Source organism: Anguilla anguilla, chromosome 5 (genome assembly GCF_013347855.1).
Source record: "Anguilla anguilla isolate fAngAng1 chromosome 5, fAngAng1.pri, whole genome shotgun sequence".
Taxonomy (NCBI): Eukaryota; Metazoa; Chordata; class Actinopteri; order Anguilliformes; family Anguillidae; genus Anguilla; species Anguilla anguilla.
In genome coordinates, this window is record NC_049205.1 from 22933677 (window position 1) to 22950813 (window position 17137).

General features: G+C 41.1%; 1 protein-coding gene across 4 annotated transcripts in view; it reads right to left on the reverse strand.

Moving 5' to 3' along the window:
• The window catches only part of chd2 (chromodomain helicase DNA binding protein 2), an 81953-nt gene that overhangs the window by 38480 nt on the left and 26336 nt on the right, over nt 1-17137 (reverse strand). For 3 of the 4 annotated variants that reach the window (XM_035419555.1, XM_035419556.1, XM_035419558.1), the window contains exons 9-27: nt 16307-16368; nt 13897-14028; nt 13263-13427; nt 12602-12741; nt 12225-12450; nt 11807-11907; nt 11466-11507; nt 7906-8087; nt 7525-7649; nt 6579-6795; nt 6264-6353; nt 5961-6151; nt 5551-5739; nt 5055-5217; nt 4542-4694; nt 3621-3692; nt 2814-2963; nt 2221-2369; nt 249-345 (exon numbers count right to left, since the gene is read on the reverse strand). In XM_035419555.1, coding sequence (XP_035275446.1) covers nt 249-345; nt 2221-2369; nt 2814-2963; nt 3621-3692; nt 4542-4694; nt 5055-5217; nt 5551-5739; nt 5961-6151; nt 6264-6353; nt 6579-6795; nt 7525-7649; nt 7906-8087; nt 11466-11507; nt 11807-11907; nt 12225-12450; nt 12602-12741; nt 13263-13427; nt 13897-14028; nt 16307-16368 — 2646 coding nt within the window. The remainder of the gene's footprint in view (nt 1-248; nt 346-2220; nt 2370-2813; nt 2964-3620; nt 3693-4541; nt 4695-5054; nt 5218-5550; nt 5740-5960; nt 6152-6263; nt 6354-6578; nt 6796-7524; nt 7650-7905; nt 8088-11465; nt 11508-11806; nt 11908-12224; nt 12451-12601; nt 12742-13262; nt 13428-13896; nt 14029-16306; nt 16369-17137) is intronic. The other variant, XM_035419557.1, reaches the window with a different exon arrangement.

Sequence of the window (17137 nt, forward strand, 5' to 3'; positions counted from 1 at the left end):
ATCATGAATTTGCTAACAGCCTATTATCTTTCATTTATCTTAAATATAGCATTACTTGCTACCATCTAAAGAACTTGGGGCTGACATGGCTTTAATTTAATAATGCACAAACTCGGGAACACAAAAGGAATCAGTAAAAATATGCACTTGTTTGGTCGCACATAGATTTTTTTTGACTCGTGTTGTTGGTTAAGTGAGGCCAGACTGTGAATGTATTTCAGAAAAACAAACTCCTTTGTGTAGCAGACCTGCGGTTCTGACTCCTCGCCCTCTGGTTCCTTGAAGAGCTCCTCTGCTCCAAATTTCAAAATGGCTGTCAGCTCCTCCTTGTTAAATGGATTTGAGCTGTAAAATACAGACAAAAGGAGTATGTGACAGGATCAATCTGGATGGGTGGGCCATGCATACCATATCTAGAACTGTAAAGAAAACATTTGTGTGGACAAAAACTAAGAAAATAATTTTTAATTCAACTAATTAAGTGAGAAATTCCCATAAAGTTCAACAGTTGAGGCCAAAAGTTTACATAAACCTAGGCTAAAGACATTCAAACTCAATTTTTCATAACTCTGCACATTTCATGTTACCATCAATTATGGTATCTACTTTATTTTCATAAGAGGTCATTTCAAAATAATAGCTAAGCGACAGATTTATTTAAGCTTTTATGTACTATATCAGATTTTCAGTGGGTCAAAAGTTTACATACACTTTGTTAGTATTTGGTGGCACTGCCTTTTAATTGCTTAATTTGAATCAAACTCTTGGGGTAGCCTTCCACAAGCTTCTCACAATACTTTACCGGAATTTTTGCCCATTCCTCCTGACAGGACTGGTGTAACTCAGTCAAGTTTGTGGGCCTCCTTGCTTGGAAATGCCTTTTCAGTTCAGTCCACAAATTTTCTATGGGATTCAGGTCAGGGCTTTGTGATGGCCAATACTTTCACTTTGTTGTCTTTAAGCCATTTTGTTACAACTTTGTTACGTCCTGCTGGAAGACCCAGTTGCAAACAAGTTTTAACTTTCTAGCTGATGTCTTGGTGTTGCTTCAGTATTTCTAGATAATTCTCCTTCCTCATGATGCCATTTATTTTCTGAAGTGCACCAGTCCCTTTTCCAGAAAAACACCCCCACAACATAATGCTGGCATCCCCATGCTTCACAGTTGGGATGGTGTTTTTCGAATGAAAAGCCTCACCCTTTTTCCTCCATACATAGCGCTGATCATTATGGTCAAACAGTAGAATTTTTGTTTTATCTGACTAGATAACATTCCTCACTACCACTCCTGGTGATAACCTGCAAACTTCATTCTGGTTTTTATGCCTGTCTTGGAGTAAGAGCTTCTTCCTTGCGCCACAGCCTTACAGGCCATGACGATGTAGGATTCTCTTAATGGTGGATGTAGATACTTTAGTACCTGATGCCTCCAACTCCTTCACCAGTTCCTTTGTTGTTGTTTCAGGGTTCAGCTGAACCTTTCTGACCAAAGTTCGTTTAGCCCTGAGAGTTAATTTGTCCCTCCTTCCTGAACAATGGAGTGTCTATGTGGTCCCAAGATTTTTATATTTGCATACAGTTGTACAGATGCTTGTGGTACCTTCAGCTGTTTGTAAATTGCTCTTAAGGAGGAACCGGACAATTTTTTTTCGGAGGTCATGGCTGAGTTGCTTAGATTTTCCCATAGTATCAAGGGCACAATGACAGTGGCTCTAAAGGTAGGGCCTTAAATACTGCCACAGGTGCCAATTAACTCCCAATTAATTCCTAATTATGACAATTAGCAAATTAAAAGCTTATAAAAAATCATTACATTAATTTCTGGAATCTTCCAGACCGTTTAAAGAGACAGTCAACTTGGTGTATGTAAACTTTTGACCCGCTGAAATTCTGATATAGTGAATTAAAGCTGAAATAAATCTGTCTCTAATCGATAGGTTTAAAATGACTTCTGATGTGAACACAGTAGATGCCCTAATCGACTTGCCAAAAGAAATGTATGCAAACATGAATTGTGCGAAGTTGTGAAAAACTGAGTTTGAATATCTATAGCCTAGGTGTATGTAAACTTTGGCCTCAACTGTATGATGATTTTTCAATTAATGAATTGAACCAAAATTCTTTTCCTGAAATGACTGAACAGAAATGTCACTGAACCTCAACACTGGTTTTAGCTGCACCCAGAAGCAGACAGGGCCCCTGACCGCTCTATTCTCTCACTTTGAGTTCCCTGAGTGGTTGTCCAGTACAGTGCGTCCAGTTGTGTCCATTCTCTGTATGACAAGATGGTCCAACACCATCTTCTTCTTGGCTCTTTCAATTATGTCCTCCTCCACCGTTCCCTTGGTTACCAGACGATAAATATTCACCTGCCATGTGAAACAGTTAGTGAGGAAAAATACCCATTCACACCTCGTAGCTCAAAGAAAATCACCTGTTTTCGAACAAAGTTCTAACAAATAGAAGACTATTAAGATGCAGAGAACCTTGTAATGTTCAAGACACTGGATACCCTCAGACTGTAGGCAAAATGATGAGCCTAGATGGGTTGAATCGTGTATTTTCCTAATTGTATGATTTTATGCTACCACCTGAAACCGTGGTAAAATTTAACCCAGTTATTTGCTCATAACCAGTAATGTAGCTCCTACTGAAAACTACTACTACCAACCAGAACCTCAAGAGAAAACTAGCAGAGAGTTCAGTAAGAACCATTTCACTACTTGTAGTAAATTACATTCTGTAGCCTGTTGGCCATACAACCCGCCTCTTTCACTCATCTGGGAATTTAACTGGTCCTTGGGGATAATTGCCTGTTTCTTTTGGCCAATCCTGTGGGCCCTGGCCTGAGCTTGCAGGTCATTCTGTGGGTTCCAGTCAGAGTCAAAGATGACAACTGTGTCTGCAGACGCCAGGTTGATTCCAAGGCCTCCGGCTCTTGTGGACAACAGGAAACAGAAGTCCTGGAACACAGACAAACTTTTTGCTCTCAGCAGGGTTGATCTTAACACTAGATGGCACAATCCACAGTCAAAAGGCTTTAGGAATTTGCTTGTTTTTCAAAAACCATTACATTCAATGGCTGTTTATCAAAGAGATTAAAATATATATATATTCAGTTCAATTTACATTCAGATGATAATGCATGCTGCAGAATTGAAATATGAGTCTGTCATAGCAAAGCTAAGCAATAGATTTGCCCATACGTCAGCACTACTACCATAATATATTCATAAAACAAGTCAATGGCCAAGATATACAGAGCAGAATGCCACAAATGATACATGAACATGTGCCTGAAAATAGTCCCCAACTCTGCCATCTCCCAACTCCATATCTCAGAAGCCTGCTCTGTTGTAGGACACAAGGTTAAGTTGTGTTATTTTGGTGCAGGAGTTTTTAAGTATTTAAACACTTCTACCTAAATGCCAGATGGACACTGTTGTGCATTTCCTGAGCACATGCAATTGGTGTACCTGCTTGTCATAAGCATTGGTGAGATTCTAATTATTTGTGGAGTGCAGCAGGCATATATTCCTGGATTCTAAGATAGGCACACATGGATAGAATCATAAACAATATCTGTTTTCTGTTAGCAAAAAGGAAGTATCACTCCATACCTCTGAACCTTCGGCATTAAAGTGGTCGAGTGCCTGTTTTCTAATCTCTCCTTTAATCGACCCGTCCAGACGCTGAAGGAGAGGGGAGGAAAGAGACAGATCGGCTTTTGGCTTCACGCTGGATACAGTCCTGTGGGGCTCCCCCAGTCAGCAACACTAAACTGCTAAACCGTGAGGCAGAACGAGCCGTGCTCCAAACCCACAGCGGTATTTTCCTACATAATATCAGCCCGCAAACCTGGTAAAGGCACGCCTGTTAGTCAGCACATTGTTGCTGCTATAAAGTCAGCTTGAATTCATACACTCACATCACTGGAGATCCAGCCTTACCAGTTTCCATTAAAAATAACCTGAGAATAAAAATAACCTTGGGCGCTATCACAGACCCCCAAGCATGCATCCCACACCACTGACACACGATCTCTCACACGCTAGGAGTCAACAACCCCAGCCCTTGCTTTTAAACAGGTCTTCTTGCCCTGCCTCTTGAAGCGCCGGATGATCACCATTACTTACATTATATCATTCTTTTTCCTAAAAGCATGTCACCCATTTCTACAGTCGGACATTTTTCCCCTGGTTTGGCCCTTAGCTCTAAGATACAGCTGTGGTGCCCCAGGCCTGAGATTTGAACCTGAAACCCCCAGGTGTTCACAGCTCACTTGATTTGTTAAGATGTCCCTTGCCAAAAAGTACAGGATTCAGAGGGCAGTAACTCCATTTTTGTGTAGATCTGTTATGCTTCTTTTACAGGAAATAGTTTTAACTGAGGTTAAAATGTTAAGATATTGGTAAAGGGACAACCCTCTCTCAGGACCTGGAATAGTTACAGCCAAAATGTGACAGCCTCTCCAAAAATTTATATACCTGGAGCACCATGACCCAACTATAGGTGTAGGTAAAAGCAGATGCTTTCTGTACCTGGAAGGGGTAGCGTTTGAAGGCCAGGTACTCTGCAAGGATGTCTAGCATTCGGACCATCTGAGAGAAGATGAGCACACGGTTGCCCCTCTCCCGTAGTCTGGTTAGTAGCTTATCCAAAAGAACCAGCTTCCCACTGCCCCGCACAATGTTCTGCAACATCAGGAGGAGACAGTCACACACACTATTTACAGTGTCATTCATGGTCATGTATACAGTCACTCATATGCTCAAACACGGAAACGGTTAGAGTTAGGGTCATACAAACTGTCACGATCACAGTATTGACCATGGTACAAACAGACACAGTCATACACACCATAGCATGCATGGACACGGTCGTAGTCCTGCACAGGGATGCACAAAGGACATGTTCTCACACAGTCACACACAGGGTCACTGTCACAGGCCAGATATGACAACAACTGCAACTGGGTGAAAATGCGGACAACTATACAACTGGTGGCTCAATTCGGGCCTGAAACCTGCAGCCCTCCACTGCCATACGCCCACCTGCAGATGCTCCTGTTGGGTGGGGCTGTCTACATCTTCAGGCTGTTTGATGAGATAACCGTGGTTACAGCACTTCTTCAGCTCCATGACAATGTTGAGGAATCCAGAAGAGCTCCCACGAGTACCCTTAGACAGAGCTCTGTAGTTCCGAGTCAGGATCCACCTTCAGGAGAGAGGGACTTTCGATAACCTGTCTGATTATCCTATACATTTCTATAAATCTACACAGAGAAAAGGACTTCCAGTAACCTGTCTAATTCTCATATACATCTATATAAATCCGCAGTAGAGAAGGGCTTTCAGTAACCTGTCTGATTATCGTATACATTTACATAAATCTGCAGGGAGAGAAGGACTTTCAGTAACCCGTCTGATTATCATATACTTTTATTTAAATCTGCAGGGACACAAAGACTTTCAGTTACCTGTCAGATTATCACATACATTTATATTAATGTGCAAGCACAGCACGTGTCGGTGTACGTGGCCATCATACTTGTAAAACTGCTTCTGCTGCGCAGTCATGTCAACGCGGAGGATCTGCTCCACCTTGGCGGGTAGAGACTTCTCCACATCTTTCTTCACCCTCCTTAGCAGGAAAGGTTCTAGCACCTTGTGCAGGCTCTGATAGCCATTCTCCCTACCCTTACCATGTTCGTCCTCAAAGTCTTCCCATGACTCAAACCTGTAGAACGTAAAGACCAGGAGGGCTTGAGGTTTCTTCACTGTATACCATTTGTCATGTAAATTACCTCTGAAACATACATTTTCTGGGATTTTCATCAATCGAAACAAATTTGAACACTGCCATTAACCATTGCACCAAATGCAGATTTACACCCCCCCCCCCCAACCCCAGTGTGAGACTTTGATCACAGGTGCACTGTGGAAATTATAGTCCCTTACTTGTCAGGCATTAGGAAGTGCAGCAATGACCAGAGTTCCTTGAGGGAGTTCTGCAAGGGGGTCCCCGTGATCAGAAGCCTGTGGTTGGACCTGAAATCCATCAGGGTTTTATACAACAGGGAGTCGTCATTCTTTAGTCTGTGTGCCTCATCCACACCAAGGAAGGCCCAGTTTATACTACCCAAAACGCCCTGCAGGGGAGAGAAGGGGTTGGTAGGGCATGCAAAATTAGTGCAAATTCACTGACAATAACCATCAGGATTATGTTTTATTTGTTATAACCATGGCTGTCCTTCCACATACCTTGTCTTTCAGCAGAATTTCATAGGTGGTCAAAAGTGCATTGAATCGTATCCTCTTTGTCTGCTGGTTTACCCACTCATAGTCACGGATCTGGTCAAAAAAATTAAATCTAAGAATCAAATAGTGAAATAAACAACGAACCCATCACTTTACAATTGTCACCTTCCCAAAGTCCCAAAGTCACAAGGAGCAAAATCAACAGACAACATAGCACAAGTTGCTTTATGCATGTGAAGTATAAACATTTCTGAATGTTTTTAGGACCAAATACAAGTAGCACATGTTGTGCAGCCATGGTGAGGGTCAAGGCCATACCGTCTTCCTGCTCATGACGTCGCCAAGGTAGACCACCACGTTCATGTCAGGGGCCCAGATGTCGAACTCCCTCTGCCAGGAAGTGAGGGTGGACAGGGGCACTACCAGCAGGAAGGGCCCATAAAGCTGGTGCTGGTGGAACAGGTATGACAGAAAGGAGATGGTCTGGATGGTCTTCCCCAGGCCCATCTCGTCAGCCAGTATCACACTGTTGCACCTGCGAGGCGAAAGAACACGTCAGAGCAGCTGCCAAAATGCAGGAAGAAGACAGCTACAGGAGAACTACAGGAAACCCATACCAGTCACAGAAAACCTTCATTGCTAACTAGAAGAACTACAGGCAACTCAAAGCAAACAGAAGAACTACATCAACAGGAATTTGGTACAGGTTTGATTATTGCCTCCTTTTTGTTCAATGACTAAAATCTCATTTGTTTCTCCCTCTCTCAGTCAAATTCATATCTATAATGATTTATTGGTAGGAAATTATTTTTTAATATTTCCAAATAGCACTGCAACACTAGGTACAATACTGTTTGTTCCTTGCTCCCCTCTTTGCTTTTGCCCTCTCCATCTCTCAGAACTACATTTGCTTGCATATTAAGTGCTGACAAATCATATGTTGCTATTTGAATCTTGGTATTGTATTTATAATAAGCTGTGTTCTGGGTGCAAAGGACTACTGATGATATATATTTGAGCACAAGGTGTCAATCACCTGCCTATATCATTATTAGTTTTTTAAATATGGTATCAGTACTCATTTTTTTTATCTGGAACAAATTCTCCTTTGCACACCACTCTTCATTACGGGTGTATTATTCATGGAATTCCAGGTTCACCAAGACTTCTGAAAGGGATCCCTATATAAATGTCAAAAGATTCCCTTACATAAAGGATATGATGTAGCACTCTTCTACAGAGCGTGCAACACTCTGACTGGTACCTGCACCAGGAATGAGCAAGCCAGTTCAGGCCAGCTAGCTGATAATCTCGCAGCTCCAGATTCTCCCCTCCAATGTAAGATGGCTGCTTCTTCAAAGTGACAAACCTCGGCCTCTGTTTTAAAACCTGGAACCAAGACAAGGCTTTTCACTTATTTTACAATCTAAGAGCTTATAGAGTACATTGGTCTTATCACTTCTTCAATAAATACTGAGCTTCTTAGCAAGAATGGACTACAAATTGCAGATGCTATCAGTTTGGATTTAAAGTTATCTATGATGCTAGTTTACCTAATTAATAAACTACATAAATTCTTAAATAAAAAGTGACAAGACAGAAAATTTTAAGGAGGAGTTCCTGGCCAAGTTGAGATCTGACTCACTTTGCAGTCTTTGGAAGGGATGGTTTTGCTGTTATTGCGGTTGTTGAAGCTGTCGATACAGTGCTGGAACTTCTTGCCAATGAGCGCTCCATCCTCCCAGCTACACTCTGCATAGGGCAGACCCATCCACTTACACAGGTACTCTGGCTCGTTGGAAGAGGACGACGTCTTATGACTGTGTGCTGCCAGGGGTAAACAGTGTCAGAAGGGACAAATTGTTTTTAAACCTGCTGTCTAAATTTCAAATGCTATAAGTTCTTAAATTCTAGCTTTCATACCATTTTATTTTTTAAACTGAGTTTACGGGCAATCTATTATAAATATTTTGTATATAACCAAAGCTGAATTATGCAAATTGTCATTCTAAAATGTGTATGTAATAAACTGACCATCATCAAATTCTTTCACAAGGTCCAAAGTAAGAGAAAACTGCATCTGCAGTTATTGATGTGAAGAGTGCTAATTCATTTTTATAACCTCTAACACAGTTCAGGCCAAAAATTTGCATACACCTAGGCTAAAGGCATTCAAACTCAGTTTTTCACAACTCCGCACATTTCATGTTACCATACACTTCTTTTGGCAAGTCAATTAGTGCATCTACTTTATTTCCATAAGAGGTCATTTCAAAATAATAGCTAAAAGACAGATTTATTTCAGCTTTTATGTACCATATCAGATTTTCAGTGAGTCAAAAGTTTAAATACACTTCGTTAGTATTTGGTGGCACTGCCTTTTAATTGCTTAACTTGAATCAAAACACTTGGGGTAGCCTTTCACAAGCTTCTCACAATACTTTTGCACATTCTTCATGACAGAACTGGTGTAACTCAGTCAGGTTTGTGGGCCTCCTTGCTCAGACACGATTTTTCAGTCCAGTCCACACATTTTCTATGGGATTCAGGTCAGGGTATGGTGATGGTCACTCCAAATACTTTCATTTTGTTGTCTGTAAGCCATTTTGTTACAACTTGGAAGTATGCTTAGGATCATTGTCCTGCTGGAAGTGCCAGCTGCGACAAAGTTTTTTAACTTTCTAGCTGATGTCTTGAGGTGTTGCTTCAGTATTTCTAGATAATCCTCCTTCCTCGTGATGCCATCTATTTTCTGAAGTGCACCAGTCCCTTTTCCAGCAAAACACCCCCATAACATGATGCTGCCACCCCCATGCTTCACAGTTGGGATGGTGTTCTCCTGATTAAAAGCCTCAACCTTTTTCCTCCATACATTGCGCCGATCATTATGGCCAAACGGTTTTTTTTCATCTGACCAAGGAACACGCCTCCAAAACGCCAGGTCTTCGTCCTGGTGAGCACCTGCAAGCTTTTTTTATGCTGGTCTTGGAGTAGGGGCTTCTTCCTTGCACGACAGCCTGTCGTGCAAGCCAGCTGAACCTTTCCGACCAAAGTTCATTCAGACCTGGGAGTTAATGTGCTTCCTTCCTGAACGATGCGGTGTCTGAGTGGTCTCAAGATTTTTATATTTGCATACAATTGTTTGTACAGGTGCTTATGGTAACTTCAGTTGTTTGGAAATTGCTCCTAAGGAGGACATTTCTGAGGTCCTGCTTGGATTTTCCTGTGGTATCAAGGGCAAAAAGGCCGTGGCTCTAAAGGTAGGGCTTTAAATACAGCTATAGGTGCCAATTAACTCCCAATTAACTTCTAATTATGACAATTGGCCAATCAGAGGCTCCTGAAAAGTCATTACATCAATTTCTGGAATTTTCCAGACTGTTTAAAGAGACAGTCATCTTGGTGTATGCAAACATCTGACCCACTGGAATTCTGATATAGTGAATTAGAGCTGAAATAAATCTGTCTCTAATCAATTGTTTTACAATTACCTCTGATGTGAACAAAGTAGATGCCCTCATTGACTTCCCAAAATAAATGTAAATGTACACTAACTTTAGCCTAGGTGTATGTAAACCTTTGGCCACAACTGTAAATGGTTAAAGTCGGACAGAAATTTGAAATACTGTATCATTATTTATATTCTATACCATTGCAAAATTGTTTGTAAATGGTTTAAAAATGTTTTTTTTTTAATGATAAAAATGTATACTTTTGGACATATCACAAAAATGTTTCGATCACGTTACTATGGAGGTCGGATACTGTGTGGGCGGGGTCGAGGGCGTACTGCTTGCGTTTTGAGTGACAGCTAGTGGGCGGACCGTCTGAAAATGTTGACTGTGACAGCCATCAAGATAAAATAATAGGGTGACAGGCTACATTTCAGTAGATAGGTAAAGCTAAATGAGTTGTCATATTGCACAAAGTCAACAAATCTCCATAGCTAGCTAGATAAATAATATTTGGCTTTCCTGAACTGTTGCTTTATATTTCGTGTGATAATTATGTTGATGCTAAGATTGCTTTTCAGCTATCCCAGCTAACGTTAGCAAATGTAGCTGTTGGCTATCCTCCTTGTAAGCCAGGCAAATTTAATTCATACACTCAGTAATTATACATCCAAAATATAATATAAGAAACTTACTTTGTGGTTATCTTCCGTACTGCTCTGTACTGTGCTTGATCGAATTCTGGGGACTGCTCAACGTATTTTTCAGTTGCATTCTATCATGAATTTTTTCATTATAGCTATTTGCTAAAGTTGCTATATGGTGCTAGTCAACTACAGCCTTGGCCGAAGTGATAATACCATGCCATTCTCAGAATAATATACATTTTCTTCTATTTTGTACCGCATAGGAAAAGTACATGTGCTTTAAATACATACATTAAAAGACATTTTGGATATTTTAACAGGCACAGTTGCGAGCGAGCCTGTTACCAACAATATCCGTTAATCGCGCTATTGAGAGCGAAGTTGCGAGCGAACCTGTTTCCAACAATCTTTCTATCGCTCTGTATAGCAATAAATGCAGATCCCATGCAGCAGTTGTCATGTCATCTTTACAAGAAAACACAACGCAGACAACCTCGCTACAACTGGACAGTGGGGACTGATCCAGGGTTCAGTCACAGTTCTTTGCAAAATCCACTCTGTTTTTGCGCCAAATTCAAAAAGTTGTCTGATTTAAAATGCAGACTGCAGACTCTTGTGTTGTTTGACACTAATGAACCTGATAAAAATTCTACCCATTTGTTTTTTACATCTGTGTCCTTCGGGATTGCGTGTAGTGAGACAGTATTTGTGCATCCTTCAACACAACAATGCTGCCTGCAAGGTGCCATGTTTGCCAGACTTGACAGTGGCAAATGCAGCCTAGCCCTCAATGTCAATCATAAGCAAATACACGCTGTGATAGGCTGCATGCAAATGAGACCGCTTCCTGACGTCAAGAAGCAGCAATTTTTAAAATGTGGGGAAAAAGCACAGTAGGTGGCGCAGTGATTTTTAAAACACCAATTTCTATAAATAAAAACAAAAAATTTGACAGCTGACACTGCCTATTTTACCACCAAGGGTAGTACAAAACATAAGCGAAGCAATTTCAGTCCGACTTTAAAACAGGACAGTTATGAATGACCATTTTATGATGTGATTTTGTGGTTATGAATGGTCAGGTTATGGTCAGAAGGATCACTCACAGGGAAAATCAGATGGGCCCTGGGTCTTCCCTGTCTTAGTTGCTGTTTGGGAAAAAAAATGTTATCCCACATTGTGGTTCACATCAGTCATGTTACAGAATACAACTCAAATTCAGCTTCTGCAGGACAGAATATTCAGAAGACTATTCATCAGTTTTAGCTCAAAAAGAAAAGAAAGAGCAATTAAATACAATCACTAAAATCATTCAGAAAAATAAACCTTTTCAGCTCCACTTCTTTAATAAAGAGGAGCATACTGCAGCATACAAGCATTCCATAACCTAGATAAAAGCATCCAGATAAATAGATAGAAGCATCCAGTACCACCTCTTGCCACTTACCAATGACTCTCTCAACAATCTGGAACTGCTTATTGAGGTCAGTTGTCAGTTCCTGCTGACAGTTGTAGTACTCCAAATCCTCAGGGGAAGCTTTTGACAACCTTAGGAAGATCAACACAGATGCTTTGTTCAGCCTCAGTGCTCGCTCATACTGACCCAGGTAATGGCCCAAACACATTAAGTATCAACCCTGGTACTGACCTAGACTAAGCAAGGCCTCAATCCCAGTATCAACACTGACCCTAACAAAATTAGCTCTCAGTCTAAGTACTCACACAAGCAAGCTAAAACCTCAGACCCGGTATTGATCCAATAAAATTACTGCTTCATACCCTGTACTGACCCAAGCAAAGTAATCCGAGTATTGACCCAGGCAAAGTAAAACCCCTGTCCCCAAATTCCTCTCTCCCCCTCTCACCAGAGACTGAGCTCATCGTTCTTCTTCTTGAAGTTCTCTAGCTTTTTCAGGCCCTTGACCTTCTGCTGGGTAAGAGAGTCCATGCACTCCCAGGTGTTGTGGATGTAGGACCAGCCCTTCCACTTGATCAGGAACTGGGGTTCTCCCTCATCTTTCTCTGGGTCAAACCCAGCACCTGGGTCCCCATTGGCTTCAACAGCATACAGGGTGGTTGCCGCCCCCGTGGCTGCAGGAGCCACCAATGAGAACGTTCAAATCATTTACACACATTTTTTTTTACACACAGCTGAATAAAAACCTTCAATGTGTAACCCCCCCACCCCCAAACTGTACATATGACTACATGTGGTGCTGAGGATCGTGCCCTGGGTCCTGACCTCCTTTATTCCCAATTCTGGTGTCCATGACTTTCTCTATAGTCTCGCTGTCATCGTCCTGCTGCTCCTCCGCCCCATCACCCCCCATCTCAATGAGGTCATCAGAGTCAGTCTCAAAATCATTCTGATCTTCCTTGTAGCTGGGGAGGTGAGGTCAGGGGTCAAATGGACAGGTAGGTGGGTAAACGAGACATGCAGTTACGCACATTGCCTGGCAACTGTCTTTGTCCAAAGGACAACATAGTGTTGTGGTCAAAGTTGATTTGAACACAAATGCAAGTTCAGGGCCTGCATCCATGAAGTGCTTCCTAGCAAAAGCTGATCAATGATCGGTTATGCTGTTCAGCTCATAACTTAAAAGGTTGGGACATGGCCAGTGTAAAGCTGATCCTAGATCAACACTCATACTCTTAGGCACCTTAAGAATGCTTTGAGATGCTTACTTTAGAATACAGGCCCTGACCGCCCACCTCTACAGCAGACTCCCTCCCTAGGAGAGCTGCAGGGTGCATTAGTTCTCATTGTTACCAAGCAACTGATCAATTAAGATCTGTAAAAGCAGTTTACAGCTGTTTCTTACCTGCTTTCTTGGACCTAATCCGTCAGTGGCTTAAAGGACTCTGAGGAGACAGGTAAGATTAACCCCTTACCCTGCGCTCACCTGACTTTCGTCGCCGTTCTTCGCCGAGTTTGTCTTTTTGGAGTGTCTTCATCCTCATCATCATCGTCTTCCTCTTCCTCATCATCATCGGACGACTCCTGCTTCCTCACCTTCTTGGTCTTCTGAGGTTGCTGCTTTTTGGCTGCAGCTGTTTTGGTCTGTGGTCTAGACAAAACATTACAGCAAAAAAATATACATGTAATTAATTAAAATCTACACTGCACAAAAGCTGCATGCGTCCTTCAGCAGGCCCTTCTCTCATTCTGGCATGTTTGTGTAGCGATCTAGTACCACTTCTGGCATATACCTTTAGTCTGGACCTTGAGACAGCTTTGAACATCTTACTTAATTAAAAATGTCAATACATCAGTTAATCAAAAAAGCCTGCTTTTATCTAAAAGGTATTCTCAATGGGGGAAATAAAACGAAAGGGGTTATTTCAAATTTAAATGACATCACACTTGTGTATGTCAGTATATGCATACATTTTACTTTTTTGAAAATAATCATGCTAATGATTAAGCCATTTTAAGATAATTTTGATAACAAGAGGGGCATTAATCGCAATTGACTGACAAGCAGCAGGATCAACTGGAAGAGCTGTCTGAAGACCAGGCTTCGCTACACCCCTTACCTTCGGGCTGGGAGACGTCTGGATCTAACTTTATTCTCTTCCTGCTCACTGTCTGAACTGCTGGTCTCATCCTCCTCCTCATCCTCCTCCTCCTCTTCATCGTCATTTGAGCCATCATCTTTCCAGGTATTTCTTTCAACACAGAAATACCACAGGTTCACCTTTTGGGATTCCCAGCATCCCCGTACCAGGAAGCACCAGCCCTCTCTATAATTCAGCACCTCCACCCATGCACACGCCTCCGCTTCCTGTTCAGTTTTCACAAGGCTAACCACCTCACTTCCTGTCCTCAGACCTTCTGTTTACCAGCAGCGCATGCAGGAGGCACGAGGTGTAGACCTATATGCACCCCTGGCACATAACATGGAGAGTAGTAGGGACTCCTTTTGAGAGAGAATCTGAGTGTTTCAGATCTATGAGATCTGTATCTAATATTCTGAGGGATCTATAGAATCTGCATCAATAGGCTTCTGATCTGCAAAACTGGCATCAATCTGCTTTAGGCCAACGGAATGTGTACCCAATGAACTTCAGATCGATGGAACCCGAATCCACCAGACTTGGGTTCCACAGAACCTGCATTCACTGAACTTGTCTCAGATGAGCCACGAACATCTGTACAATTGCACACTACCATTCAAATTAGTATGAAAAGGAAGACAAGCAGATGAAACACGACTGAAAAGAAATGCAAAAGGTAGAGCATGTGATTAACTTACTGCAGGCTTGCTGCGAAACCCCATGCCTGTACAATGAGGGAAGTGCGCACAGGCTGAAGACTGGCAGGGAATCACACAGACACATTAAGGACATACTTGCCAACCCTCATTGCCCTATCCTGGGTTCCTCCCAGGCTCACAATTCTCAGAGATTTCTCCCATTTTAGGACAAAATTTGTTTCTCTTTGAAAACGCGCCTTAGAAAATCATTAGGCAGGTGTCAACTCAACTACCTTAACCCAACCCCACCTATTTTTAAAGGTAGACTGATCATCATTGATCTTCAGTCACATCACATTTCACACAATAGAGGTCTGGTAAAATCTATGGCTGCAGCGAGTGCTTCTTGCCCGATTCTATTTTCCCCTCGGTGGTAGTGCGTGGTCCTCAGAAGTAATTGCATCATGGATAAGTAGTTGGACTCAGGAGTACTACAGCTGTACCTCTCATAATTTTTTGGAGTGAGATCAAGTAAGTCTGCTGTTATTTAGTAATGCAAGGTCCTTTTGGTTGGTGTTTTAATAAACAAACTGTGATATTTAGGGAATGTGATTCTCAGTGCAGGTTAGGCAAAGAAATTGACTATTTTTGTTTTAGCTGGTTGATTTAGCTTTGGATTCATAAAACTGAGAACAAGTAAATGTCTGTCTTTAAGCCTTTATTTATTAAAACAATGTAGCTAAGTTCATGAGAGCTCATATTGAAGATTTCAACCCTAAAATCAACTTGGAAAAAAATGCAGCTAAATGAACTGTTAACTTATTAATTTTTTATGTTATTTAAAGAAAGTCTAAGCATCAAAACGGTAGCGTTAGCCAATGTCTGGCATTTCCCATAGGTAACCTAATTTATGTTTTATCATCAAGTAGCTACAACATAACTAAAATAAAACTACTTTTAAAAAGTAGTTAAGTACTTTTTTCTTATTGACAGCTGCACCACAGTTGAACTACTTCCAGTGTCGAGTAGTTGATAGCTTAGTTAACTACATTTTTAGAAGTGCACAGCACAGATTATTTCACTATTTCAACAGTGTATTCAAATGGATTGTAAAACTTGAACAGACACACTTAAAATGGATTTTTGTTGAAACATGGAAAGTAGGTCCATTTCACACAAAAATCCAGTTGCAGTATGCTTATTATTTTGTTATATTCTTACTTACAAATTACCAGAATGCAGGAAACAAAAACTCACATTTTCTGGTAGACAACACCCACAACTCCCCACTTTTATTCAGAATCTCCCTATTTCTCAGGTCCCAAGGTTGGCAAGTATGATTAAGGGACATTCTTCATCCATTTCTCCAAATGAAATAATACATTGGTAATGGAAGACATGCCAGCACATAAATTTTTTTTTAAACATACTATATGTACTATTCTACACATAAAGACATGCACAGACAACAGTTGATAATCTGATAATCTGTGTCCCTTGATAAATCTTTTTTCCCTTGGGAGACTGTGTGGACCTTCAGCAGAAAGGCCTGCATTCCTTACATGTCAAATTAATGACAGAATGCAGTCATTTAGCATTTGCTTACGCTGGCACTAACAGCAGCACATCCACACTGATTTCACATAAGCTGACAGTACGATGCAAAGGTGCATAAATGAAAACCAAAATGTAAATATGTGAGCCGGAAACCCATTTTCCTCCAACTGCCATCCTGGCTCCCAGATACTCACTCTCTCTTCTTCTGCCGGAGTCCTTTACGCTTGGGACTTTCGCTTTCCGAATCGCTGCTGCCCTGCAAACCCATGCACACAAATACAAACACACGCCCAGCGTAAGTCACAGAACACATAGAATTACACATATCAAGGCAAACACAATGCTGTGTTCAGAACTTACAATGAGCATAAATTCAATAGTACAAATGTAGTTTTATTAAAACAGAAAGTTTGTCACAGTTAATATGCATATATATATATATATATATATATATATATATATATATATATATATTACACACACATATATACACACACACACACAAATACCGATCAGCCACAATATTAAAACCACCTACCTAATGTTGTGTAGGTCCCCCTCGTGCTGCCAAAACAGCTCTGACCCGTCGAGGCATGGACTCCACCTCTGAAGGTGTCCTCCGGTATATTTGGATTTCTGTACATATTTGAATCTACTGTATATTTGTATCTGATATTTTGTATCTACTGTAAATTTGTATCCGATTGTGTTACTTTGTTGGCTTTGATGCTGCAACAATGCAAATTGCCCCCGGGGATCAATAAAGTAAACTACTACTACTGCTACTACTTATTACATTATTGGTTTTTATTACACTATTGGTAGTTTATTACATTATTAGTTGCTACAGGGCTATAAAAAACTAAGATATTGTTAGAGGGTGAATTATTTCCACATGATTTTAAAAACTCTCGACGGGTCAGAGCTGTTTTGGCAGCACGAGGGAGACCTACACAATATTAGGCAGGTGATTTTAATGTTGTGGCTGATCGGTATATATATATATAACGTACAAAAACGCCAAG